Below are 26,649 nucleotides of genomic sequence, written 5' to 3'. Positions count from 1 at the left end.
TGTACATAATAAAACAGTGTCACTGTATCTTTCTGAAAAAGTATAAAAGAAGTGGAAGAAGAAACTAAACCTTGAATTGAATTCTGTCTTTATCTCATAGAGAGTTAACCTGGCTGTGGAGGCAGATATGAAAAGATGTAATGAAATGAGATTCTTTAGCAAACTGTTTGGAGAAAGTTTGTCTCCCTCTCTCACTCTGTGTTCATGGTGCATCACAGTTTGACTCTGAGCCTTTTTGAGGATCTCGACACAGTTAAGCGTGCTTTAGTTTTTGGCCTTATTACACTAGGAGTCCGGCTTGTGGAAAAAGCAGACATTAGCATATTGTTTGAACTTGCGGTGGGAACCAAAATAAAACGTGTGTTTGTCCTCGCCGTCTGCAAATAGCCCCTGCTCTCTGTCTGACGCTCCAATGGCTCTAGCAGCTGTGTGTGCCCATGTTACTGGTGAAGGGACTCTGTTATGGCGCTCTGTGGTTTTCATCGCGTGATGTACAGTCTGGTCATTTCATTCACAGGGTGAACATTTGGCAAGTGTCGAGGAGCATATTTCTTAAGTAAATACAAGATGTCTGAATAACATTGAAAACCTTCCTGTGGGTTTTAAATCATTTGGCCTGTATTTTTGTATTTACATAAACAACACATGTACAGTAAGGCTTCTGTGCTCTCCATATTCTCTAGGTTGTTTTTATTGGACAGACCTGTCCGTGCTGTGAAAAATTGCGTTTTTATTCTGTCTGTAGCCTGAAGCCAGTATTCATATGACAGCTCAGCTTGGTGGAGCTGCAAAATGCTAAAGTAGCATTAGCTAAATCTGTGTATAATTAGTCTAGAATAGGGTTGGGTATCGTTTTTTTTTTTTTTTCGATACCGGTGCTAAAACGATACTTTTAAAACGGTGCTGGTGCCTGAACCAAAATATATATAATATATTTATAATGTATATAACATGTAAATGGAGCACAAAACAACAGTTGGCAACATTAAAGAACGGTTTGTTTATTGCCAAGGCCATATGGTCAAAATTAAATGATTGATTAATAATGTAATAACAATAACTTATAACAATGACTTATTTCACCAGTAAATTGCTGTTAAACAACAAAAACAAGAACCAGATGGCAAAAGGGTATTTTACAATAACTTAAAATGCACCACAAGGCTGGCGAGTTTCAAGTGAACGCACCGTCTGTGTTGTTTTTCCGACAGCGGCAGCTGCAGTCAGACTGTTACGTCCCGGTGTTGGAATCCTCTACAGCAGGGGTTCTTAACCTTTTCGACCTTGAGGCCCAATTTTTATAGTACAAAGTGGCCCGGGCCCATGATTAAATATTAACACTGTATAGGTTTAATTGACTTCACTTTCAGTTTGATTTGTATTCAATAATAAACCAAATCCACTTATTGTTTAACAAGCAAAAAAATTGTCAAATAAAATGACATGATAAAATGGGATCATCACAAAGACTTTTATTAAACGTTCACATAAACCTGCACACATACATCAGGACACCGAACAGCCTGATAATTCATGGACCAAATCAAGCTATGATAAGAAAAAATTTCAAGGATCAATTCAGGCTTTTTAATCATAATAAAAAAAGACCAATAGTAGGATTTTTACTTTAAATTAATAAAAAGTAAATTATATATATATATATATATATATATATATATATATATATATATATATATATATATATATATATATATATATATATATATATATAAATAAATAAATCATGAAATCAATAAAAAGGGGGTGATAAAATAAATGCATTCAAATAATTTAAATCTATAAATATAAATAAACTGTAAATGAAATTAAAGTGCAAATGAAACTATAGCCTTATAATCTGCAAAGCCATTGTAAAATTGCTTCAGCAGTTTCCATTTTTGCATGGCAGAACCAGAAGAATCTTTATATCTGTGACAAATGAACAATGACACAAATAATAACAATTAACAACAATAATACAACTCCCTTTTATCTTCACCTCTTAATGAGACACTTGGGCCTGCCTCTGAGACATAATCAGATCCAGTCTGGGTGGAATGGGAGAAAGGCTCACTCTCAGAGTAGCCTCCAGAGTTGCTCTGAGTCTGTTTCGGGCTTTGGTCTTAGTTGTGGCCACAATGGAGAATCCTGATTCACACAGGTACGTAGTTGTGAATGGGAGGAGTTTCACAGCCCTCAGTGCAAGACATGGGTACTCCTTTGAGACAGCAATCCAGAAGGAGCCCAGGTCCAGTTTGCCCCACTGCAGCTTTAAAGTGCTGTCAGTAGAAACTTCCAGAAGCTGGGATTCCAGGTGTGAGGGCAAAGCAACATCATTTACAGTGGAATCCACTGAAAATGGGTCCAAAATCCACATGTTTTGGGATCCTCAGGAAAGTGGTCACCAAATTTCTCTGCCAGTTGGGAGAGGTGCTGGGAGACTGAGTCACTGATCTTCACCTGAGGGGAGTTTTCCAAAATGTCAGACAAAAGTGGAAACATACATACTGGGAACTATATTCTCAGAAAGGTGAAGCACAGCTACTTCTGCTACTTGGGCGGAGTGATTTGCTCGCAGCACTTGAGAAGCCCCGTGGTGAGGAGCAGAGAGTAACAACGGTGCTTTTCAGGTGTTGCGCTAATCACTCTGCCCAAGTAGCAGTGCTTCGCCTTCTGAGAATATAGTTCCCAGTTTGTATACGGTTAGAAGATGGCTGTGTCTCATGTGACCTTGTTATCATTACACGCTGTGACTATACAAATCACAACATGTAAATAGGAAAATGTTGGCGTTATTTTGTCACTTATTGGGAGCAGTAGGCTAGTTGTAGCCGGTTACCTCCAGGATCTGGGCTAAGCTAGGCTAGCGGTGGGGGCGTCGGATAGAGTTACAACACGCACGGAGATGAGAAGGGTATATATGGACTTATCTAACTCTGGGGGGATACGGTGAATAAGCTAAAGTCCCAATAAGTCAGCGTGTTCCTTTAAGTAACATGTATTAGCCTATATATTTTGACTATGTAACACTGCATTAACTACAATTACAACAAACATTGTTCTTTAGCCTCAGAAAAGACCTTTGTGTGTTTCTGCTGTAAGTTTTGTTTGTAGTAAATGTAGTGCGCAATATTGGAAAAAAACGACAAACGCTCCCAGTTAAACGTGATAATTAGGTGTTAGAAAGTTGACTCTGGAAACTCTACAGAACACATGCTGTTTAACATGATGTATGATGTTGGTCAAAGCAGCAACATGTCTGTGTGAGCCGGTGATAATGGCTTTTTGAAAACAGTTGGGAGCTTATAGTATCCAGGATGAGGCAACGCTGCAGCAGAAAAGACGGCGGCCGCTAGTGATTGTAGCAGATACATCAATGGGTTTAGACATTAAATGTTTATGACCGTAACGAAAAAGTTCAACTGCACTAGTGTCTTTCTCTTTCCTTCCTGTGAGAAAACAAAACAGGTCAGTGTAACGCTTATCAGTTCAATTTTCTAAGCACAAACGGACATTTGGAAAAACAGAAAAATGGCTTCCAATATCCAATTTAGAATTTTTTCCCACTTTGACAAATTTAAAAATTGGATCTTTATACTGTTTTTCCAATGTTCTGTTTTTATTCAGAGGATCAGAAATTTATAAAATTACAAAATTGCGTCTGGGCTCCAATTATTCAATACTGCAATGGTATTCTCTCCCTCATTACGCCTAGCTACGCCCCTCCCCCCACTTGGAACCATCAGTAGCAAGCACCTCTGACCCCAAAGTCTATCAGTTTTTTTATTTATTTTTTTTGGCCATATGCAGTTAATGACCTGCATATTCCGCAAAGTAGAGGAAGAGAATATCATTGCAGTATTGAATAATTGGAGCTCAGACGCAATTTTGTAATTTTCTCAATTTCTGATCCTCTGAATAAAAAACAGAAAATTGGAAAAACAGGTTAAAGATCAAATTTGTTTCTGTTTTTCCAAATGTCCGTTTGTGCTTAGAAAATTGAACTGATAAGCGTTACATGGACCACAACAACACCCACATCAAGCAGTGCGTTTACATTTGCAGTTTAAAAACCTGATTATATTCGGGAATAAGGCAATACCACGGTTTCTAACGCTATAAACACCTTACCCCGGCTAAAAATCTGAGTTCTCATAGCCTGGTTAACAGACCAAGATAAATCCTTTAGGAACCAGGGTATTTGTGCATGTATACACCTGAACCGGGGCGCCACCTACTGTACCGGAGGTAGAGTTACTCCCGCCATTTGTCCCAGTCTTTTCCGCTCATGTATACGGGTAGAACTGGCATAACCCGGTTATTCACTTAACCGGTTACTGCTGTGCATGTAAACGTACGGACTGTGTCCAGCCTACGGTGGCAGTCTTTGGTAGCGCCATTCAGTCCTGTCTACCTCGTCCATTTGTGTTTCCGTGGCTGTTTGCAGAACACACAAAGTTTGTTCAAGAAGGGACATGGAGATGGTGAGCAGAGGAATCATTGAATTATTCATACTGCCAAAGCCACTGCTGGGATCATCTTAAATAGACGGCCTTTATCCAGAATTAAGTGTCTGGTTAAGGGACTTCCTCTCATTGTCTGTGAGGATAAAAAGCAGGTGTAGAACATCCTGCGACTGCAGACATTACTATCTGCAGCGCATTCCGCTTGAGTGGCAAAGATACCATTTGTTATTAGCGGAATGACTCGGCTAGAATGATCAATTAGGCTTTGACACCCTGTTGCATGCTTTCACATTTCAAACTGGAACTTTCCGTTTTGTGATTGGACTTGCAGTGATCACTTTGCTTAGGTAGCAACTGTACACTTACATTGCAGGTGAACCCCAGTCACTGTGCTGCAGCTATAAAATCCGCCACTGCAGTTTAATAATGAAAGATGTTATCAGTTAGTCGTGAGAGGACTCTGCCATTTTGCCTCTGATGCTTGTAAGGGCTCCTGTTACAATACCGTACATACTGAAGTGGTAATTCAATGTCAGCATCCTGCTACTATATGAGAGAGTGCTAGCATGTTGACGTTGACTCAGCGATAGGAGCCAAGTTGCTAAATGTTTTTGCTCATCTCTCTCTCTGCCTCTCCTGGACATCAGTTTCCTCTTTCATACCTGTGTTTTAGCCCCCCAGGGGCCCGTCTATTTTTCTGGGAGTCTGTCTGACCCAGTTCCTGCCCTGGCTGAGGGGGAAATGATGACATTGAGAGATTTTCCTGTCATTATGTGGGGTAAACAACTCCCAGAGGTTATTTTGTCGTCACAGCCTGTGTCAGCTCCCTCCCCTTGTTTTCTCGTTCTGTACTCTTTTTACTTGCAGGCCTGCAGTTTGATTTAGTAGATTAGAAATCTTGGGTACATCAGTGACTTTCCCCAGAGTTCTGTAACTCCACTGTGTGGAACACTTTTCCTTTTTTATATTCTTTGAAGGTTTTATAATGAATCCTGGGTCATTCCTGTGTTTCACCTTCAGACTTTCATTAAAAGTGTGTGATGCTGTCCAGCAGTCCTGTTGCTGTAGCTCTGGGAACGCTTCACTTATTTTCTCTTTTTCTGGCTTTCTCTTCCTTTGCACGTGTCCTGTAGCCTGGGCATGTGGCATCAGTACACCACTCTCCTCTTTAGCTAAATCAGTTTTTTCATTCACCGCCTTCCGGTGTCTTTGATAAGCGACTGTGCTCTCGGATGTTTTTCATGTCACCGTGTTTGGCTCTGCCTTTATCAAACGTAGTTTGCTTCCTGTTTTTGAAGAGTCTCAGGGAGCATTTCAGCTGGTTGGAATGTTTGTGTCAGTTCCTCATTTGCAGAAAATGCTTAGTTTTTTTGCTCTTGAAGCAGATGTTGTGTCAGGGCTGAAGGCTGGTTCAGGGCTGGGCCACTTGCCGAATGTGCAAGTGAGTTTCACCTGTTGTGTTGACAAGTGCTGTCTGTCTATGCAAACAAACGCTGTGAGGGAAGACCAGAGGCGAGTCTACATATGGTTCCTGCAAGACTTGACCTCAGATCCAACCTTAACACCTCTCCCTAATACACACACACACACACACACACGCATACGCGCACGCACACACACTCATATTCTGTGCTGCTCTTAGCAGGCAGGAGGAATGTTATAGGTTATCCCAGAGGAAGTCAGCCTGCAGGCCAGTGCTTATGCAGGGCCCCAGTTTGCTCTGGCCTGGACAATGTCCTACAGTTAGCTTGGAAGCAGCCAGCACACAGCACAGGAAACACCTCTGAGGCTCTTTAGCTTTTTTTGCACTCAGATCTCTATATTTCCCCTTTACAGTAACTTCTCTTGCCTCGCTTGTTTGTCTTCCGCTGTCACAGTTTTTACATCATTCTTATTTTCACCTTCACTTAAAATACATCCATGGCTTCTCCATCTTCACTCCACTAATTGTATTTAAAGCCTGTGGCAGACTCTTCCCTGGTTGTAGGAAGCCAGCTTGGCTCATAGCGTTGCAAGAGCTCTGCCCCAGAAATGTCACCAGTACAAAGTATTTCCCAACGTAACTGCGTAGTACATGTAATATATATGGAGAGCTTTTTAGGCCCCGAAGCGGTATATGGGACATTTAACGCCAAGGGAGGCTTATGACACAGCTTCTGCTTTTTGTAACAGGCCCTTGTGCACTTGTAGACAACCTGCTAGTTGAGGAACTGCCACAGTCTCCTCGTAAAAAAACGACAAATATTGCCTAAAGAAATTAGGGCTGAGACATTGTCATGGGAGCAGACACACAGGACACGCATACAGGTACTTGATCGGGCCTGCTTGCTCGTCTCAGCCATGCTACCTAACTATGGAGTGGGTTTTAAGTCGGTGACAATGTGTGTTCTGCTGAACGGACACAACTGATTCTTTCCCGCACACTGATCATTGCTCTTTATAATTCTTATTAATAACATGATAGTAAATGACAACAGGAGATTCATTTTCCACATGGATCTTTTGGCAGCTGATCTGACACCTGACTGGTTTCCCTGGTTTATTTAGGAAAGACCAGAACCTGCTGTCCCCGGTCAACTGTTGGTACCTGTTGCTGAACCAGGTGAGGAGGGAGAGTAAGGACCACGCCACGCTGAGCGACATCTACCTCAACAACGTCATCATGAGGTTCATGCAGATCAGTGAGGACTCCACCCGGCTACTCAAGAAGGTGAGGGGGGCCAACACATTGTGCTAGGATCGCACAAAAGCTAAATAGGATCGTCAGGGCACTCATAAAGGGAGTGCTTATACACTCTTACCCTTTTTGGTTAATAAAATAGAGCGACAACTAGGGGTGGTACGGTCCACAAAACCCACGGTTCGGTTTGTATCACGGTTTTAGGGTCACGGTTTTCGGTTCTGTACGGTTCTTGTTATTTTTTCTTTTAATCTTTAACACTCCAGAATATACTTCAGCATATAGCTACAATTAGCATATTGAATGCATGTTGCACAAAACATGCACACAGTGGCAGTTCTATATTGCTTTATTTCATCATAGGTAACATGAAATTCAAAATGTTCCCACACACACCAGACTATAAACGACGCTGGCTCATCCTCCAGCTCTGGGCAGCCTCTCTCCCACTTGACATTTCTGCAGGTGACGTGACCTGCAGCGGCGCCCCACTCCACTTGAGGAGCGGTCGGCTCGGTGTCTCTCAAAATCTGACGAAAATCTTTTAAACTGACCTTTGTCGATCTGAAATGAAGACAGATTCAGCAACTGCATGGCCTATTTCTCGCTTAAAATGTTTTCAGAAACACGTTTTCGGTGAACTATTTTAGTACAATATGAGATCGTATTCTGAACGAGCCGCCATGACAGTCTGTTTTGAAATTAGGGACCAGCCAGACCCATGTGACGCAATCGTCCAATCAGCTGCCATGGGTTGCGTTTCTCACGCCCATCCCGCTCGTCATTTCCAGTAAGTGTTTTAACATAGGTGTCGAAAGTGGGCACTACGGCAGTAAGAGGTTAGTGCACATTAACAGTGTACTGACGAACCGTGCGGTACACACATGCTCCGAACCGAGACTAGCGAACCGAGCGGTTCGGGTGTTTTTTCATGAACCGTACCACCCCTAGCGACAACTGCTACAACTGACGTGACAACCTTGTTTTAATGGGGATTCTTTTGATTTCCCTATGGCCATCACAATGGACAACTTGTTATGTCACAGGAGGTATGATATAGTCTTTTGGGTCTTCAAGTTATTTTCCAATGCGGTGAAAATTAGAGGTGCTTTGTGGTTGGAGAGGTTAAAAAAACATGGCCTTTAGGTGTCTGCGCTGACCAGGAATAACCCAAATTGAACAGACTGAAAAAGAATTAGACCATATTTGAAATAAAATGCCAAAGTCATGATAAATGTGGGATATAACATGCAGGGCACAGGATGTAAATACTTTTATGTGCACGAAATAAAACATTACTACGTTTACAGGCCTTGTCAACCTATCAGAACACACTGCTCATTTGACTCCGTTTATTGTATAGCATGTTTAACACAAATTCACTCCAGTTCCAAACACAAGACTGTGACAGACTGTTAGCCTGCTGTCGTTACGTACTTCTGTCTCACCATTTCCTTGTCTCTTTTATGCCCATGAAGTCTCTTTTTAACTGCTTCAATCTCCCTCAATCTTTCTTTTTTTACTTTCCTCTGTACTGTTTGACATCTACTAGACGAGGTCAGATGTGACTTTTCTTTGATCAACAGAACCGAAGTTTGAACTCCACCACTAACACAATCCAGATTTTTCACGGCGGTCAGTGCGGGCAGCGGTGTCTCCAGTCACAAAAAAAAGTCTTTCACTTTCAATTAACCCATTCATTTGACAACAAAGTATATTTAGTTGCATGATATACAGGATACATACAGTATATATTCCGCTTTGCATCTGATGGGATGAAACACTGTTGGGTTCCTGGGGTTTAGCTTTGTGAATTAGGGTAGGCAGAGGAACCTCGGCCACCACAGTTTCAGATCAGTATGCCTTCACTCTCCCGTCTGACGACTGTGGCTTCATGGCTGAAACCGGGCCTCTGCTGCCTTTTCCACCACAAAGACGACAACTCCCTAAAAGATTATGAGCTCCTATGCTGCAGGAGTCACATGAACTCACCACAGGCCTAAATTACAAAGTGGCTTTTCTTCAGAGGAGCGCCTTTGTGTCAGTTAGGCTGGTGCGACTTTTTCTTTTTCTGTTCCTCCTCTATTTCTTTTTTCTTTTTTCTTTTTTGCTCTACTTTACTGCAAACCCTGACCATCTAACCTCCAGATTCAAAAAGTAAAAGTGAGGCTCCTTTTTTTTTAGTTCTCAAAGTAATTAAACTCTCTTGATGGCTATGGTTTCATCTGATTGTATGGGGGCGTGGTCTTTAACCACTCACCCAAACCCCCGACACACAAACAGGAAACTGCAGCAACCATTTCCTTTTGATGGCGTTTAAAGTATTATGTTTCTACTAATGAGGCCAGATGCGAAACAGTCGTTTTTCACTTTACTCTCGTTGCCTACCCTGACTCAGCACACTTTGATGATCATAATGGTTGACTGCCTTCAATGCTGATTTTCATTTTTAGTGTGACTCTGAAGACACTAATCCTGCCAAATCCTGCCAATCTGCAGGGTACCTCCACCTGCACCATTATTGCTGTGGAATCTGTGATAGTTGTCCCTTTTTTAAAGTTTGTAATGCAGTTTCTCTGTGGATCCAGGTGACATTGTGCAGACTGGTGGGAGGTCCCGGTTCATGAGACCCGAGACACCGCTCGCCCTCTAATTAAAGCTTCCCCGAGCCTTTGATCTCAGCAGAGCTTCAGTAACGAGGCCCAAACAACAGAGAAGGGCCCCATGTTATGTGGGCTCCCTCGCAGCTTTTGAGGAGACAGCTGTACTGTTGTCATCTTTCCAGAACATCAAAGACCTGTGTTTTTATTTCCTTGTATGTTCAGGCCTCATGCTGTGAGATGGAACAGCAGAGAAGGACTCAAAAGTGTCTTCGTCGACATCCTCCGGTTTACCCGTTTGCCACGCGCATTTATGTCTTCAGTGCTGCGTTGTGGTCACAAATTCGCTTAGAAACACCCCATTTTATGTTTGAGTACAGGCATCAAATAGTGGACCTGTCTTTTCTTTTTCTTTTTTTATGCTTGGACAGATGTTATCGCATGCATTCAGTTTTTATTATTCATACAACCGGCTCTTTGTTTTACTCTGCCCTGTTTTATTTATGGAAGTCTGCAGCTACAAGGTGGAGATCCCAAAGCGTGAGGCAGTTTTGAACCTTTTCCCAGGCAAAGCATGCGCAGGATAGTGCTTATTTTACAGCATTTTTCACCAAGAATACATTTTTTGACATATCACAGTAGGAAAGTGCTGGTGTAAATTATAAAATGAATGATGACAGAATTCCTTCCTTTCAGTTTCTGTTCAAGTCTGGGTTAAACAAACACGATACATTGTGTAAACACAACAGCTTAAGATTTGTTTATCACTGGACAAAGCTAGGCTAGCTGTTTCCCCCTGTTTCCAGTCTATATGCTACGCTAAGGACTCCTGCTCTGTACTCAGCGCATAAACATGTAACAGGTTAAACAAATAATTGGATTTCCCAAAATGTTGAACTATTCTTTTGGCATTTAAATGAAAGGATCAATGTCATTTGGTCAAATATTGTTTTTTTATGAAATACATCAGCTAAGAGTTTCTACTGTGTCTGTTGACTGTGTGACTGTGTTAATAGTGACAAGACACTCCGATCTATGCTGAGCACCACACATGCACAGGGCCTAACATCTCTATACCATGATTAATGTCAGTGGCAATATGAAACCCACCACTCCCCAAAGGCTGACTTGGTTTCTCCTCCCTCGGGTTGTTTCAACTTTCTAATGTGGTTGGAATACAGATGGTATCTAAAAGGGGAAACCCATTTGTAGGATATTTTTAATGAATTCAACCGAATTGGAAACCCCCCCCAAGTGAGATTCCTTTCAAATGAAAGAGGCTAAGTTGTGAAAATTAAATCACAGCAAACGGCGCATTTAAGCTCAGTTTCCACTAAGCAGTCTGGCGCCGTTCAGTTCAGTTTGTTACACAATACAATGGTTATTTTTGCGTTTCCATTCCAAATGTTGTGGATGGTACCAATAGAACCGCTCCATTCCATCCCATTTTGTCGTTACCCCTCTGGTGAGTTACCTCGTACACTGATCTGATACTAAAAAGTGGAACTAGAAACATTGCAGTCCGTGATTGGTGCAGAAGTACCTCTGCGTCAAGAGATGAATGCAAGAGATGAATGGAGCAGTTACTATACCGAAAGTATTTTATGGAAATGCAGCTTTAGTGAACAGCCATTATTGCTTGTAATTTGAGGTGTGTGTGTGTGTGTGTGTGTGTGTGTGTGTGTGTGTGTGTGTGTGTGTGTGTGTGTGTGTGTGTGTGTGTGTGTGTGTGTGCGCGTGCGCGTGGTTTCATTTAGCGACACTTTGAAAGGAGGGATTATTTCACAAAAGCATTATGTTAGGTGAAGCTTCTCTGGTGAACACACTCTAAACATGTCTTGAATGTAATTCCCATTTACTTTCATCTCTGCCTTTACTTCTCACACACACACTCTCGCAGCTCGTGTGATCCCTGAGAAGGCTTTTCATTTCCCAGCCTCCTCAATGGAGAAGAGCTGATGAGTGTTAGATATGACAGATAGTCAAAGGTTCTGTCCTCTGAACTGACAGTTGATAATGGGTTTCCCCACAGGAGAAGGCCTGTGTTTTTATGATATTTTAAGATATGCAGGGATCTACAATTAATAGGCAGTTAAAATGTGGTACTGTCATGTTTTGTGAGATACAATTACAGATCTACTATAAACTTAAGGACCAGATTAACTATCATTTATGAAAAAAAAACAAAAAAACTTTATCACCCTAGCTCCCTCATCTACACTCCGTTCTCAAACATGCCTGAGTTTGACTTTTGTCAAGTTTGATGCTTCTAAAGCTCTGGTTATCCAGGCTTAAAGGCTGTTTGCACTCTGATAAGTTAGGAACTGACAGAGCAGGTGGTGGTTGGGACACCGGCCTGGCAGCCGGTAACTGAGAGTGTAATCCTCTTTGCTGTCTATTCACTTGCTTGGACATTGTGCAGCTTTACCTGTGACTGACTTGTGAAGAACAAGAGTGAGAGTTTTGCATGTTTGTGCACACAAGTTTTTTTACACGATTGCTTTTGTCTTGATCTGTTACTTTGTGACAGTTCACCAGAGTCCTTTTTAGAGCCGAAGATTGTGAAAACCGTGCGCCAGAACCAACATGCTTGTAAACTCACCTGTATCAATCAGGTGTGTCACCTCAATAGAGCCTTTTACCTGTTGCCAAGACACACACATGAAGCAACGGAGTGTGTGACTCATCAAGTAAAGATATCCCATACATTGTTCAGCTTGTAAGGGCAGTGTTGTTTGTAAGAACTACCTTTGTGTGCACTGGACCCTGCAGCTAATACAAGCAGATAATATTGCCATAAATTGCAACTATTATAAAAACGACTCGGGTAATTCATAAATCCTTTAAAATTCAGGGCATGTTTGACAATCAACAAGCAGCCTTACAAATTACCTTCAAAAAGTTTTCGAAAAAACATACATACATATATATATATATATATATATATATATATATATATATATATATGTGTGTATATATATATATATATATATATTAGAAATGACACACACATACATACATACATATACATATAACTATAAAATAAAAAACTGCATAGCAACACACCAAAGGAAAAAGAACAATATCTATACAGTGTTAAAAATAATATTAAAAAAAATAATATTTTAAATTATTACAATTAATATTTGCCAAAAACTGTCCGAAAAAAGAAAAAACTTATGTTGAATACATTTTCTTTCTCATTAAACATTTGCAAAGTCAAATTTGTCATATTTAAAAAAAAAACTTGCATTGTTAACGTCCATGTAAACTAGGTTTACTAGGTCGTCTTTCTTGCATTTGTTTGCACACTGGCACGTGTCTTGTGTATTGCGTTGCTTGCCTGTTTGCACACGTGCATGACAGTATAACAATAAAACAGGGACCCAGTCATAAAAACATAACTCCATAGCACTACTAGTAGTCAAAAACTCCACAGGGTACCTTTTGATCATGACTAATTTAAACAGTTGTAGTGTAGATTTAGTTTATTTTCGCCAATCCCTGCCATGCAGTAGACTCCATTCTTAATCAGAAATACATCACCACCACTCTATTCCACTGCACTAGGTGGTTCAATACCCCCGCAGAACCCTCTTACAGCCTTTTGCTGGGAGCGGCTCCCAAAATGAGATTTGCCTGAGGATAATTGGGTTAGAGAAAGACCTGGAGTGCGGGAATGAGGCTGTAACATCATCCAGGTAGCAGAGTGTGGTATCGACTGTAGTAGAGAGATCAAAAATTAATTGTCATGAATCATGACTCATAATCTCATAAACATGTGATACAGTATGTGAGTCACTGTTAAGGAAATATGTGAGCTCCACAGTTAAATTAACAGTGAAAGCCCCTCTAAATCCATCACTGAGTCACTGTTAAACTGTATCCCACAACCGTGAGGTGCATTAACGTGGGCGTGTGTGTGTGTGATAGTATTACTGAGTCAGCCTTGTGGCACAGCTGATTGAGTTAACATATTTGGGGAAAATCTTTCACGATGATGTGTAGAAGCCAGATAATGTGTCGAGCATGTGGACGGTGAAACTCAAGCTGTGTTCGCCGATTTGAAAGGAAAAGCCGTCGTGACACTGATACCACTTTCAATCAGAAACCACTCATTTGACACAGGATGATAAATCCACCCTTCTGTTGTGTATGTGTACCGTTCAGACCACGGGTCAATGTCTGGTTGTTGTCCACCATTCATTTAAAACCCAATATACAGTAAACAGACTTGTTAAGTTACAGTTCAATAAAAGTAGTTGCTGCAGTGTTTGCGATGTAATTCACCATTGCAGACAGTTTTGAATGGGCTATAAACTATATTTTTGGTCTGGAAGAATTCTTTTTTGTGTAGCCTACTTGTAATTTTATTTATAGTATCAAATCATAACATAGGTCATCTCGAGACACTTTACAGATAGAGTAGGTCTAGACCACATTCTATAATTTACAAAGCCCCAACAATTACAGTAATTCCCTCAAGAGCAAGCAGTGCGACAGTGGCGAGGAAAAACTCCCTCTTGGGAAGAAACCTCGGATAGACCCAGGCTCTTGGTAGGCGGTGTCTGATGGGCCGGTTGGGGGTGTGATGAACAGTGGCAATAGTAGTCACATTAATAATGGAACAGTGACTGGATGTAGCGGGAAGCAGCAGGGTTCAGCAGGGAGTGCAGCAGGACCACGGCGACAGCTGGAACCAGGATCTTGGTGCCAACGTTCTCCAAGGAAATACGCTGGGGGAAAAAACATAAGGACTCTGGGGACTAAACTCCCCAGAAGCTAGGATTAGTAACAAGCATTTCTGGGACGGGATACACACAAATAGTAATAGTAATAGTAATAGAAAGGGAGAGGAGAGAGCAGCTCAGTGTGTCAAAGGAAGGAAGTCCCCCGGCAGTCTAGAACTATAACAGCATACCTATAACAGCGTAACTAAGAGAGACAGGTCATAAGGAGAGGTAGCTTTTTCGGGCTTAGAACTCTCCCCCTGCCGGATCGGGCTTGGCTGGCCTGCCTCCCTCTACTTTGTTATGTATTATTAATCTAACAATTATGAAGAGAAGCAGGTGGGCCAGTTAGGTGAACACTGCAACTCCTCACTCCCTAACTATAAGCTTTATCAAATAGAAGAGTTTTAAGTTCATTCTTGAAAGCGATTACAGTTTCTGCCCTCCGAACCCAGATCGGGAGCTGGTTCCATAGGAGAGGAGCCTGGTAGCTGAAGGCTCTGGCTCCCATTCTACTTTTAGAGACTCTAGGTACCATCAGTAACTCTGCATTCTGGGAGCGCAGTGCTCTAGTGGGACAATAGGGTATTAGGAGCTCTTCTAGATATGATGGTGCTAGACCATTTAGAGCTTTGTAGGTCAAGAGAAGGATTTTAAACTCAATCCTGGATTCAACAGGAAGCCAGTGCAGAGAAGCTAATACAAGAGAAATATGATCTCTTTTCTTAGTTCTTGTGAGAACACGCGCTGCAGCATTCTGGATCAGCTCGAGAGTCTTAAGGGACTTATTTGAGCAACCTGACAGTAGGGAATTACAATAGTCCAGCCTGGACGTAACAAATGCATGGACTAGTCGTTTTGAGACAGGATATTCCTAATTTTGTTTGTATCTCACAATGTTACGAAGATGAAAAAAGGCTGTTCTTGAGGTTTGTTTTAGATTGGCATTAAACGATATATCCTGATCAAAAATAACTTCTAAATTTCTGACAGTAGTGCTGGAGGCTGGGCAATACCATCCAGAGTAGTTATGTCTTTAGGTAATGAGGTTCTGAGGTGTTTAGGTCCCAGTACAATAACTTCAGTTTTGTTAGGGTTTAACATCAGAAAATTATAGGTCATCCAGGATTTTATATCTTTAATGCACGTTTGAAATTTAGCTAGCTGACTGGTTTCGTCTGGTTTGATTGACAAGTATAATTGGGTGTCATCCGCATAACAGTGAAAGTTAATTGAGTGTTTCCTAATAATATTGCCTAGAGGAAGCATATATAAGGAGAATAGAATTGGTCCAAGCACTGAGCCTTGAGGAACCCCATGGCTAACTTTAGCGTACTTGGAGGATTTATCATTAACATTAACAAATTGAGATCGATCAGAGAAATAGGACTTAAACCAGCTTAGAGCAATTCCTTTAATGCCAACCAAGTGTTCCAATCTCTGTAACAGGATTGAATGGTCAATAGTGTCAAATGCAGCTCTAAGATCTAGTAAAACAAGAATGGAGACAAGTCCTTTGTCTGCAGCAGTTAAAAGGTCGTTAGTAATTTTCACCAGTGCCGTCTCTGTGCTATGATGCTTTCTAAATCCTGATTGAAAGTCATCAAATAAACTATTGCTATGTAGAAAATCACATAACTGATTAGCAACCACCTTCTCAAGGATCTTGGATAGAAAGGGAAGGTTAGATATCGGTCTATAGTTTGCTAAGACCTCAGGATCGAGGGTGGGTTTTTCAGAAGAGGTTTTATCACAGCTACTTTAAATGACTGCGGTACATAACCTGTTAATAAGGACATATTGATCATATCTAGTAATGAAGTGTTTACCACGGGTAACGCTTCTTTGAGTAATCTCGTTGGGGTGGGGTCTAAGAGACAGGTAGATGGCTTAGTTGAGGATATCTTTAACATTAATTGTTGAAGGTCTATAGGATAAAAGCAGTCTAAGTATATGTCGAGACTAGTCGTTATTTCTAGCGACTCTGCGTTTAAAGGTGAACCGTTAGAAGTTGAGGGCAAAAGGTGATGGATTTTATCTCTAATTGTTGTAATTTTATCATTAAAGAAGCTCATGAAGTCATCACTACTCAGAGCTAGAGGAATAGATGGCTCAGTATCTGTCAGCCTGGCTACAGTGCTGAAAAGAAACCTTGGGTTGTTCTTGTTTTCTTCTATTAGTGATGAGTAATAGTCTGATCTGGCCTTTCTTAGGGCCTTACTATAGGTTTTGAGACTTTCTTGCCAATCCAAACGGGATTCTTCCACTTTTGTGGAACGCCACTTACATTCAAGGTTTCGCGAGATTTGTTTTAATTTGCGAAATTTGGGAGTTATACCAAGGTGCTAATTTCCTTTGCTTCATCATCTTCTTTTTCAGGGGAGCAACGGAGTCTAAGGTCGTCCGTAGGCAAGTCGACAAATTTACTGATTTGTTGTAATTGACTCATTGTTTGTTCTTCTTCTTTCTTTTTTCAGAGCAAGGAGATAGCCTTTCAGCTCCAGGAAGACTTGATGAAGGTCCTAAATGAGCTATACACAGTAAGTATTAATGGCTGCCCCTTAGTTTTACTAATGCAAATGCATTGGTCTTTGCTGTGGTTGAGACTGGTTCATAGCACTGAGCTGACTAACTTCCAACTATTTGTAACAGCTTGAAGTCTTTAACCCTGCAGCTTAGAGATGTCTGAGGGATTAGATATTAAATATCCAAGCAAATAGACATCTACCAAAGTGAAGGGAAAGTATGTGTAATCTCTTTTCAGCAAAACATGAAACACAATCTGTTCTACCCTAATGAACAAGATATTCAAACTGTGAAGTATCAAAACATTATGTTTGACTCATTAGTGTTCATATTCTCTGCATTTAATGGCTCTTATCAGCTTAGTTCTCTTGCTCTTCAAAACAAATTCATGCAAAGCCACACCAGGCAGTTGGAGCCAAATAGCAACTTGAGGATACATTTTCTTTAAAAAAATAAATAAAAGATGATCTCTTTTAGGTATTGTTACCGTCATTCAAAAGTTGACAAAAACAGATAACAAGCCTGGGGAGAGAGCGAGAGACATTACATGCAACACAGAGCAACATTTCACCAAACCATCAAACTTCTACATCAAACAAGCTGCAGAGTTTCTTTCTTCTTTATAGTTTCTTTAAAGGCCATTTCATCTCCTCTGTTCCATGCCTTAGCTGTAAGTAGTTGGCTGCGTGTAGTTATGACCTTGGTAGAGAAAGGTACTTTAATCGTGAATCAATAGCCAATTCCACTGCCTTAATTGTCCCAGTCAGTTCTGCTAGCCTACTAGCTTAGTTTAATGCCTCACATATATTGTTGGCAATTAGATGCTCTGCTCAGACAGATTGACTGGATCGAATCGAGGCAACGTTGTTTAAATATGATTGCACTTTAGGTTTGCTCACAGGCGTCAGCAATGACAAGCATGACATGTCAGAATAACATGTCACTAAAGTATTTGAGAAACAAATACAGCAGAATTTTCAGAATCAGTCAGTTATGCCATTCCTCCCTAACAATCAATGGCGTTGTGTTGAGCCTTCTTATTGATCATCGTGGTAACCTAGGATGTACACAGATGGAGATACAGGTCGAGGCAGTTTGTTGTCGCTTCCCGAGAGATGGAGCGAAAAGCAGCTCAGTTTGCTTATACAGTCTCCAGTAACTCACTACGGTGGATTACAGTGGTTACACTTCCAGTCGATGGTCGGTGCTGCTCCAAACACGACAAACGTGTTACTCCAAACTGTATGTGTGTCACTCTCACCACAGTCCACGCTCCAGATTTGACCTGGTTTAGCCCATGTGGGAAGACACACACACATACACACACACTGAGTAGCTATTGCATCAGACAGCCACAGTCCTGTTTTTTGCCTCTTCCAATTAAATAACAGGTCTGCTCCGTCTCTAAATATGTCTCTCTAAAAGACACACCAAAGTAAATACAGCAGTGGCAGACTCCAGACCAATAAATGAGGACTACAGGACCCAAGGTCAGTCACCCATCTCTAAACTGGTTCCAGTTAGGCCAAACCCCACAAAAGGCAAAGGGCTGCAGACAAGTTAGGCTTTGCTTCGTTGTTCCACGCGTACAAAAATAACTCAGTTTGGGGGAAAGATGTTTAGATTTTGCGATGGGTGAGTCTCTATTTGTACTGAAGTTGAGGTTTAGTGCATTCAAAGTGTATTGCATACATTATGGAGCTGTAATTTGTTGGAGTTGGTTCATTCCAGGTTAAACCACTTGTGCTCTGTATTGCCACCAGACATGTATGAAGTACTAGAGACCCAGCCTCGAGTAAAAGTACAAGTGCTCTATCAAAAATGTTACTTGAGTAGAAGTTGAAGTGCTCTTTAAGCACCACACTTAAGTGGAAGTACTAAAGTATTCAGCATTTTTTGTACATAAGTATTGCAAGTAGTTTATTTTAAAATGTACTAAGTATTGTATTATGTAGTTATTAAAGAAAGCAGACAAAAGTTTGAATATCCTATTGTTTATATTATTTCAAACGTTTAGCCTAAAGGACACCCACGATTCCTTCGGCTGTAGGAGCAGTACAAGGACAGGGATGTAGAAGAACCGCGGGTAGCTAGTTAGCTAGCGCTTACTGATAGCTCAAGCTGGTGTGCCATATGTGTATTATATTTGTATGTTTCTTCAGATTCGACGATGAATTTTTGAAGGCCATTATCTTTCAGGAGGCAGAGTAGGCACAATTCTATATGAATTGTTTTTCACTCCGACAAATGAAAACATGGACCCTTAAGTAGGGCCAGGGGTCTCCTTCCTCACCCTCACCGCCACGATCACTGGAAGTTGAAGGTGGTGTTTCTGGTTCTTCCATCTCGAAACAAACTAACAAAGCTCAAGTAAAAAATTAAAAATTAAAAAAACAAAGCTCAAGTAAAAAATTAAAAATAAAGAAATTATAAAAAATAACATTATTATAATTCTAACTGTTGGGATTTTAAACCTGTGAATGCTGAATAATGTGTATTAGCTGCTCCAGGGCTCTTATCAGAGAGCACGAGTCACCAGGTGGAGTTTAACTTTTTACTTGGTAGTAAGATGGTGCATTACAGGCAGTCACAAGCTGTACATTGTGTGGTAGAGCGAGGGAGAAGTGAAAGAGTGATGGCGATTAGCTTCGGAGCGAGTACCGACTTTAGAGTCATAGTGAGAGAAACAAAGTGTCTCCCCTGTGTTTTCTGACCACGGTGGGAAATCTGTAGCAGGAGAAGTTAAAACTCTCCTTGATTTCACGTTGTTTATGGAGAAGGTGAACCAGGAAATGAGTCGGTAGGAAATGCAACGCTACCAAGCCACGGCCGAGCGACGTGTAGTTCCATTTTTCGAGAGGTGCACGTCAGGCTACGGTGTAGGGTCCGGTGTAGACACAGAGGGATCTGGGGGAAGTATTAAACTCATCGAAATTATGTACTAAAGTAAAAGTGGAAGTAGGAGAGAAAAATAATACTCCACTAGAGTACAGATACAGCCTTTTAGTACTTAAGTAGAGTAGTGAAGTAGTTCTACTTCGTTACTATACTTCTCTGATTGCCACCTTATCCTGGGAGTTTGAATGTATTTTCTGCCTTTATTTTCAGTTGAGTGCATTTGGCCAGCTGCCGTGAACTCAGGCTCATGTACCTTTACAGAAGACCGATTTAATGTTAGAAAATGCAACATCTGAGAGAGATTCACACAATATTCCAATTCCAAAGCAAACATTACTATACAAGCATACAAAAACTTTCACAATGTTGACTTTTTTTTTTTTTTGGTAAAGATTAAAAAAAATTGTTTTGTAGATTTAGAATACAAACGCCTCTCCAAACCTGTCCTGTCCTGTCCTGTCCTGTCTTGTCCTGTCCTTTTCTTTCCCTTCTCCTTTACTCTCCTCTCCTCCCACACCAGCGAGTCTGTGACCTCTGTAAGGACTGGATTAGCTTGTATATTGCAGTTGGCACTTTGCAAGGTGGCTGCTCCAAAAGATTTAACATTTTTGTGAATCCAGTTTTCTCTTGATAGTTTATTGTTTGTTAAGGATCCCCATCAACCATCACGGGTAGTGAAGACCTGGGGTCCAACACAATACAAACATACATAAATATTATAAAGCAAAATACATATTTGTCATAGCTGAACAATGAAAACATGGTAGCATGTCCTCATTTTATAAAAAAGACATGTTGTTTCTTGATAGTGCACCTGCTTTTTTTGCTATTTCATACTTGCATACCTAACACCAGAATTCTTTTTTCAAGATTGTTTTTATTAACGTTTTTTTGACAACATAGGACAAAATATATATAAAAATCAACACCCAAAATACAAACGAAACAAGCCAATATTCCCAGTTTGTCTTAACCCTAAGCTAAAGAAACCAAAACCAAAACATGTCCGGTAGTAGGCATACAAAAACCAAACAAAGACCGGCATAGACAAAATCAGTGCATAAGTGCATTAATACATAATACAATGCATAAATACAAGTACAGTCAAATTGGGTCCAGATATTCCAAAAAGGGTCCCCCAGGATTCTTCCCATTTATATTGATGTTTTGAATGCTTAATCCGCCGTTTCTTCAGGTAGATCACTGAAACAAGTTCATGTAGCCACTTTCTGAAACATGGTGGATTTAATGTTTTCTGGTCCTTAATAATTATTTTTTTTTTTTTTTGCCAGAACCATGCCCATCAATACAGCTGTTTGAATGTGTAGAGGGAATTCCAGAATTCCTTTTTGGGAAAATAATATGCAGTGTCTCGGTGGCAGGGTTTGGAACGCTACTTTCTATTGCAGTCTGCATATTTCTATGAACATCAGAATCACTACTGTGAATGTTCCATTTTCTGCATGCGTGAGGGTCAGTGAGTTTGCTCGCTGATAACTCCATTGCAGCGTCATGGACTCCATGTTTCGCCTGTCCTCAGAGCCCCCCCCCACATGTGTCCGTTCCCCCTTCTCCTGACGATGTAAGCCAGTGTTAATATGACTTTTACGATCGCTCAGCTCTCTTGAAGAACTCATTGTTTGCGTTTCGTGGTTTACCGGCTATTTAGCGATTGAGTAACTGTCTAATGCGGACATGGAGTATGTATGAGTAACGCTCACACTCCAACTGTCTGAAGACTTTAGGAAGTAGCCGTTCACCACCAAGGCAAAGCATTTCCCTTGTACTTGATCACTACAGTGTGATGACACAAGGGGTATAGGAGGGTTCAACTTGTTTGCCATATTAGCCTTTACAAAAATATATATATGTATTTAGATATATTTAAGAAGCATATGCTACATGTTAAACAGAATGAATATCAATCGTTAGAGCCAGCAAAGTGCAACACAGACAGTTTTAAAACACAATGATTCCGGCATTTAAAATTCAAATGTAAGGAGGGGGGGGGCAACCAGAGGACGAAACCAAATCTTCTTCCTGAGTGTATTTTTCCCCAAATACAGATCAATGAAGGCAGCATGTTCGATTTAGCTGCAGTGATTTGTGGTGGTTGTGGTCGTGTGAGCGCCTCATATAAGAAGAAGCTAGAGAGGATCTGTCTTTGGTTTGTGGTCGAGGGAGAGACGAACCGCCTGCTGTGAAATTTGTTGAATCGATATGTGATAAATCAGCGGGCCAAAGGATAGAAGCCTTAGTTGTGGGTTATAAAAGGCCAGTCGCGACTATGAAGGTAGATTAAAGTGACCTTTGACCTCACAGAAACTGACCTGAAACTGTAACACTGCACGGTTTCAGGATGTTGCCCTTTGCAAATCTTGAAAAGGAAATAATGACAAGCAGGACTTAAAACATATTTTCTTTGCAGCTTATTTCCGCTTGTGTTTGTCTCCAGGTGATGAAGACCTACCACATGTACCACTCGGAGAGCATAAGCGCCGAGAGCAAGCTGAAGGAGGCTGAGAAGCAGGAGGAGAAGCAGATCGGCAGGGGAGAACCAGTCTTCAGCATCCGAATGGAGGACAAATACCAGAGGCGCAGCTCCGTGAAAAAGATCGAGAAGATGAAAGAGAAGGTAGAACGCCAGGGGTTCGCAACCCTTAACAATTGTAATCCAATTTGGGACAATTGCATTTAAACTTAGTTAGTAGTCACGCTATTCTGTTTTCCTTAAGGTGTTTCTCTTTTAGTAGTTTCAACACAACACAATATCTGATTGGAAAACCTCCCTTTTTTGGGGGGGCCACAGCATGGCTTTTTCTCAGAATTCCCGCGGACCTGAGTAAAGGAAAAATAAAAAAACTGAAAGCATTGTCACAGCCAAAGAGCAGGCTTTTTATTCTCAGAACAAGCCTGCTTTCTGTTAAACCTCTATGACAAATGATTCAATGGCTTTTTAAACATGACTCCTGGAATGCATTTGGGAAGTATTAAAATATGGACGATAGAGAGAAGTGTGTGAGTCAGAGCCCATTGGTCAGTGCATGGTGACAAACTAAAAGCCTTGTATTTATCTGGTAGAGAGGAAGTGTAGACAAAGACGGATGACTCAGACTGAGGTATCCTAGTTGCAGTGAAGGACACCGTCTGTTTTTAGTTTAGACTTTGTTTTTTTTTCGTTCTTGTTCCCTTTTTTGTTGTTGCTATTTTTAACATAATTTAATTTATTTCTGCTCTGTTTATTGAAGCTGTTGTTTTGCCAGTAATTCAGTCTCAGTTCTGGGATGCTTGCAGAGACATTAAAGCACAATCACTTGTCAAAAAGGCAATTCTCGACTCATTAAATTCACCCTGCCTCCCTCGTTCGCTCTGTTGTGTTCTGTTTCTCATTCTGTGCCTCTAATTCTCTCATCAGCGTCAAGCCAAGTACTCCGAGAACAAGCTGAAGTCGATCAAAGCGCGGAACGAGTACCTACTGACACTGGAAGCGTCAAACTCCTCCGTCTTCAAATACTACATCCACGACTTGTCGGACTTAATTGATGTACGTATAAAACCACATGCTTTTGTCAGCCCTGTTCTAGAGACGGCTTTATCTTCAGCGCAGGCTTTTTGTGTCTTCAGTGAGACTGGGAAAAGTTTTTTGCTGAGGACATAAACCAAACTCACGCTTTGCAGTCAGGGAGATTTTATTATGTCTCTTTGTGCTCCTCATGTATTGCTATTCAGAGTCTGTCCGTCCCCCCCGTCACCCCCCCACAGACTTTTAGAGGAGATTTAAAATGGTGATCAGAGGAGAGACTGATGACTTTAGCATATAAAAGAGAGATCTTAGGACACCAGACTGTGGGATGGAAATTACAGTGCAGGACTGTAATAAATAAGCATATTAACTTTTGTAATGAGAACTATTCTATTCCTCTTTTCCTTCTCTTGATGTCAGTATTGAAAGCCACGTGTAATATTTAGTTGCACTGTGTTTCTTCCTGACATTTTGTCACTGTTTTAAAATATTCCATATCTTTCAGACTGTTTGAATGGACACTAGGTTGTTTTTTTTGTCATGTACTCCATTCACTACACTTATCACTCTCTACTCTGCCTTACAAGAATTTTCCTACCGTACCAATAAACATGACTTATAATATGGCTCACCTGGGTTACTATTATTTTGTTAGAGAAATAAACTTGTGTGTGTGTTACTGGAAATGAGTGAAGGCCAGGTTTTGGGGTTTTATATTCCAGACAGGACCAGAAGAGAGGATAAATGCAACCTCTATTCAGTGGCATGCTGTGTGCTGAAATTACCCCTCTCCCTGCTTTGCTCACAAGCCTTACAATCGCACCATGGTGTGTGTGTGTGTGCGTGTGTGCATGTGTGTGTGCGTGCGTGTGTGCGTGCGTGCTCAAACATTTATTTATTGATGAAGGGGACTTTTTATAGTAAAAAACAAAGTGTACAAGCTGGACGGTAGTGGTATTGTGTTTGCCTATCACTCAGGCCATGTCGTGTGTGTGTGTGTGTGTGTGTGTGTGTGTGTGTGTGTGTGTGTGTGTGTGTGTACGCACGCCCTTTTTTGTGGTTGCCCGAGGGTTGTGTGTCTTCCCAGGAGAGACCTTGGCCAAGGTTCTAGTTATTAAAAGTTATAAAAAATCAGCATTAGTTCCTGGAGGTAACATTTATTAACATTGAGGTAACATTGTATAACACGGAGGCAAAGGGCTGGAGTGTTTACGAGAGAAATTTGTCTCGTTTAAAGGTCAATTTTTACTTTTACCATACACGGGTCAATTACAGGTATATTCACACATATAATTTAAAACTTAATTCTAAGAAATGTGTTGTGTTTGTGTGAATTGACCATATAGCAATTATTAGCTTGTTTGCCTAATATTCAGCAAGTCAATTTACAAAAAGGCAGGCAGCCACCAACGATTGGTAGTTTGTGTATTGTGAGACCTGTAGGATCATGTTGACCCTGATCTTTCATCCCTTCCAGTGCTGTGATTTGGGGTACCACGCCAGCCTGAACCGGGCCCTGCGGACCTACCTGTCAGCCGAATACAACCTTGAGACGTCACGCCACGAGGGTCTTGACATCATAGAGAACGCCGTGGACAGTCTGGACCCCCGCAGTGACCGACAGAGGTTCATGGAGATGTTCCCTACGGCCTTCTGCCCACCGGCAAAATTTGAGTTCCAGTCTCATATGGGAGACGAGGTACAGTTCAGGATAAAATAGTAGCTGTGATGATGAACTGAACTGGAAAAATGTGTTTGGAGGAGAAATATGCCTTTATATGATGAGTTTTTAAATGTTTTGTTTTTAAACGTCATCCACTGCTGCACTGCAGATATACTGAACAACATGGAAGTGAATTTGGAGTTGATTAAAAAAGGTCTCAGACTTAATGAGGTCTGATTTCAGTGGCTTAAGTGCAGCGTTTTACTGCGTCTGGGCTGTCGGATCAGGTTTTATGGGCCACTGAATTTGATAAATCATGTGTTAATTCTCCCCCTGCAGTCATGTAGCTCAACATGTGTTGAGTTTTACCGTTTGGCTGACACTGCCAACGCTGATATCATGTCTGTTTACTAGCTGCTGTTGTGTGGCTGTCTGCATTCAGTCGACAAACGGCACTGTGGTTTGCTCTACAATGTCTGTTTTCTAATCATTGACGATGTATTTCCTCCCCCCCCCCCTCTAGGTGTGTCAGATGTCATTGCAGCCCCCGGTGAACGGAGAGCTCATCTTGAGGTTCCAGCAGCTTCAGTCTCGCCTGGCTACTCTAAAGATCGAGAACGAAGAGGTAATCTTCGGTAACAGTGCTAAACATAAATTCAAGCCATTACACAGGTATTTGTGGTGTGGGCTTAGCTATGCCAAAGATGTCAAAACTATTCCCTGCTGCTCCGGCTTTGTTGTCTGCCAGAGATGGGTTTTTTTTGTCCTGCTGCTATTTGTTGGTTGCAAGATGTTGACAGCTGCAGAGCATTACAAGAAAGTTAGAAGCTACTAAAGAAAGTTAACTTTACTTTTGCCAGAAGTCAACCAAGGTGAGAGAGAGAAATAGTTGCTGATGATCTCTGAAGATTCAAAGTTTTTGCTACATATATATAACCGCACGCAAACACACATGCACGCTCTGTATTTTCCTCTCTCTCATGCCCTGCAGGTAGCCATCAAACCCTCTCTGTGAAGCCTCCATTTTTACTCCCACCGGTAGAATTCACTGTCTCGCTTTTATTCGCACCAACCTGTCCTGCGCTGCTCTGTTTTGACATTGGAGGTGCATCTCTGCTTCTCAGGCTGTATTCTTTTAATCTGTCTGCAGCTTGCTTGAGTAAAGCGACTTTATTTATTGTTTTATGAAACAAAAGCCAATAGGGGAGAAAAACCATGACTGCCACAGTTTCACAGAGTGCAATCCTGTCCATTACGCTGGCTTCTGTGTCACGTCTGACCTGCCTCCTCTCTATAAGCTCTCATTGCCGTCTCTCTTTATGCTCTCTGTTTCTCTTTATCCCTCCACATCGGTGCACTCTCTTTCTTTTGTCCCGCTACAAAGACAAACAGAGACACAGCTCTCTCAGCTTCCTCTACATCCACTGTGACTCCAGATTCCTTTTGATCATATTGTCGACCCGTTGTAAAATTGACTGAAAAGACATCTACAGGGATGAATAATGATGGATAAGAAAGCTGTATTTTGGGCTTTTTTGCGTGTTACTAGAGTTGAGGCAACTC

The 26,649-nt window shown here is 41.2% G+C and overlaps 1 protein-coding gene across 7 annotated transcripts in view; it reads left to right on the top strand.

Moving 5' to 3' along the window:
- Positions 1–26,649, top strand: part of srgap1a (SLIT-ROBO Rho GTPase activating protein 1a) — a 99,961-nt gene that overhangs the window by 38,614 nt on the left and 34,698 nt on the right. For 6 of the 7 annotated variants that reach the window (XM_028584508.1, XM_028584509.1, XM_028584512.1 and 3 more), the window contains 6 exons: positions 7,014–7,176; positions 16,954–17,016; positions 22,356–22,535; positions 23,316–23,444; positions 24,901–25,122; positions 25,610–25,711. In XM_028584508.1, coding sequence (XP_028440309.1) covers positions 7,014–7,176; positions 16,954–17,016; positions 22,356–22,535; positions 23,316–23,444; positions 24,901–25,122; positions 25,610–25,711 — 859 coding nt within the window. The remainder of the gene's footprint in view (positions 1–7,013; positions 7,177–16,953; positions 17,017–22,355; positions 22,536–23,315; positions 23,445–24,900; positions 25,123–25,609; positions 25,712–26,649) is intronic. The other variant, XM_028584510.1, reaches the window with a different exon arrangement.

This window comes from Perca flavescens, chromosome 8, assembly GCF_004354835.1.
Source record: "Perca flavescens isolate YP-PL-M2 chromosome 8, PFLA_1.0, whole genome shotgun sequence".
In the NCBI taxonomy this organism is placed as follows: Eukaryota; Metazoa; Chordata; class Actinopteri; order Perciformes; family Percidae; genus Perca; species Perca flavescens.
Note: the sequence above shows the minus strand (reverse complement) of the source record. Positions and strands in the feature narration are given on the sequence as shown.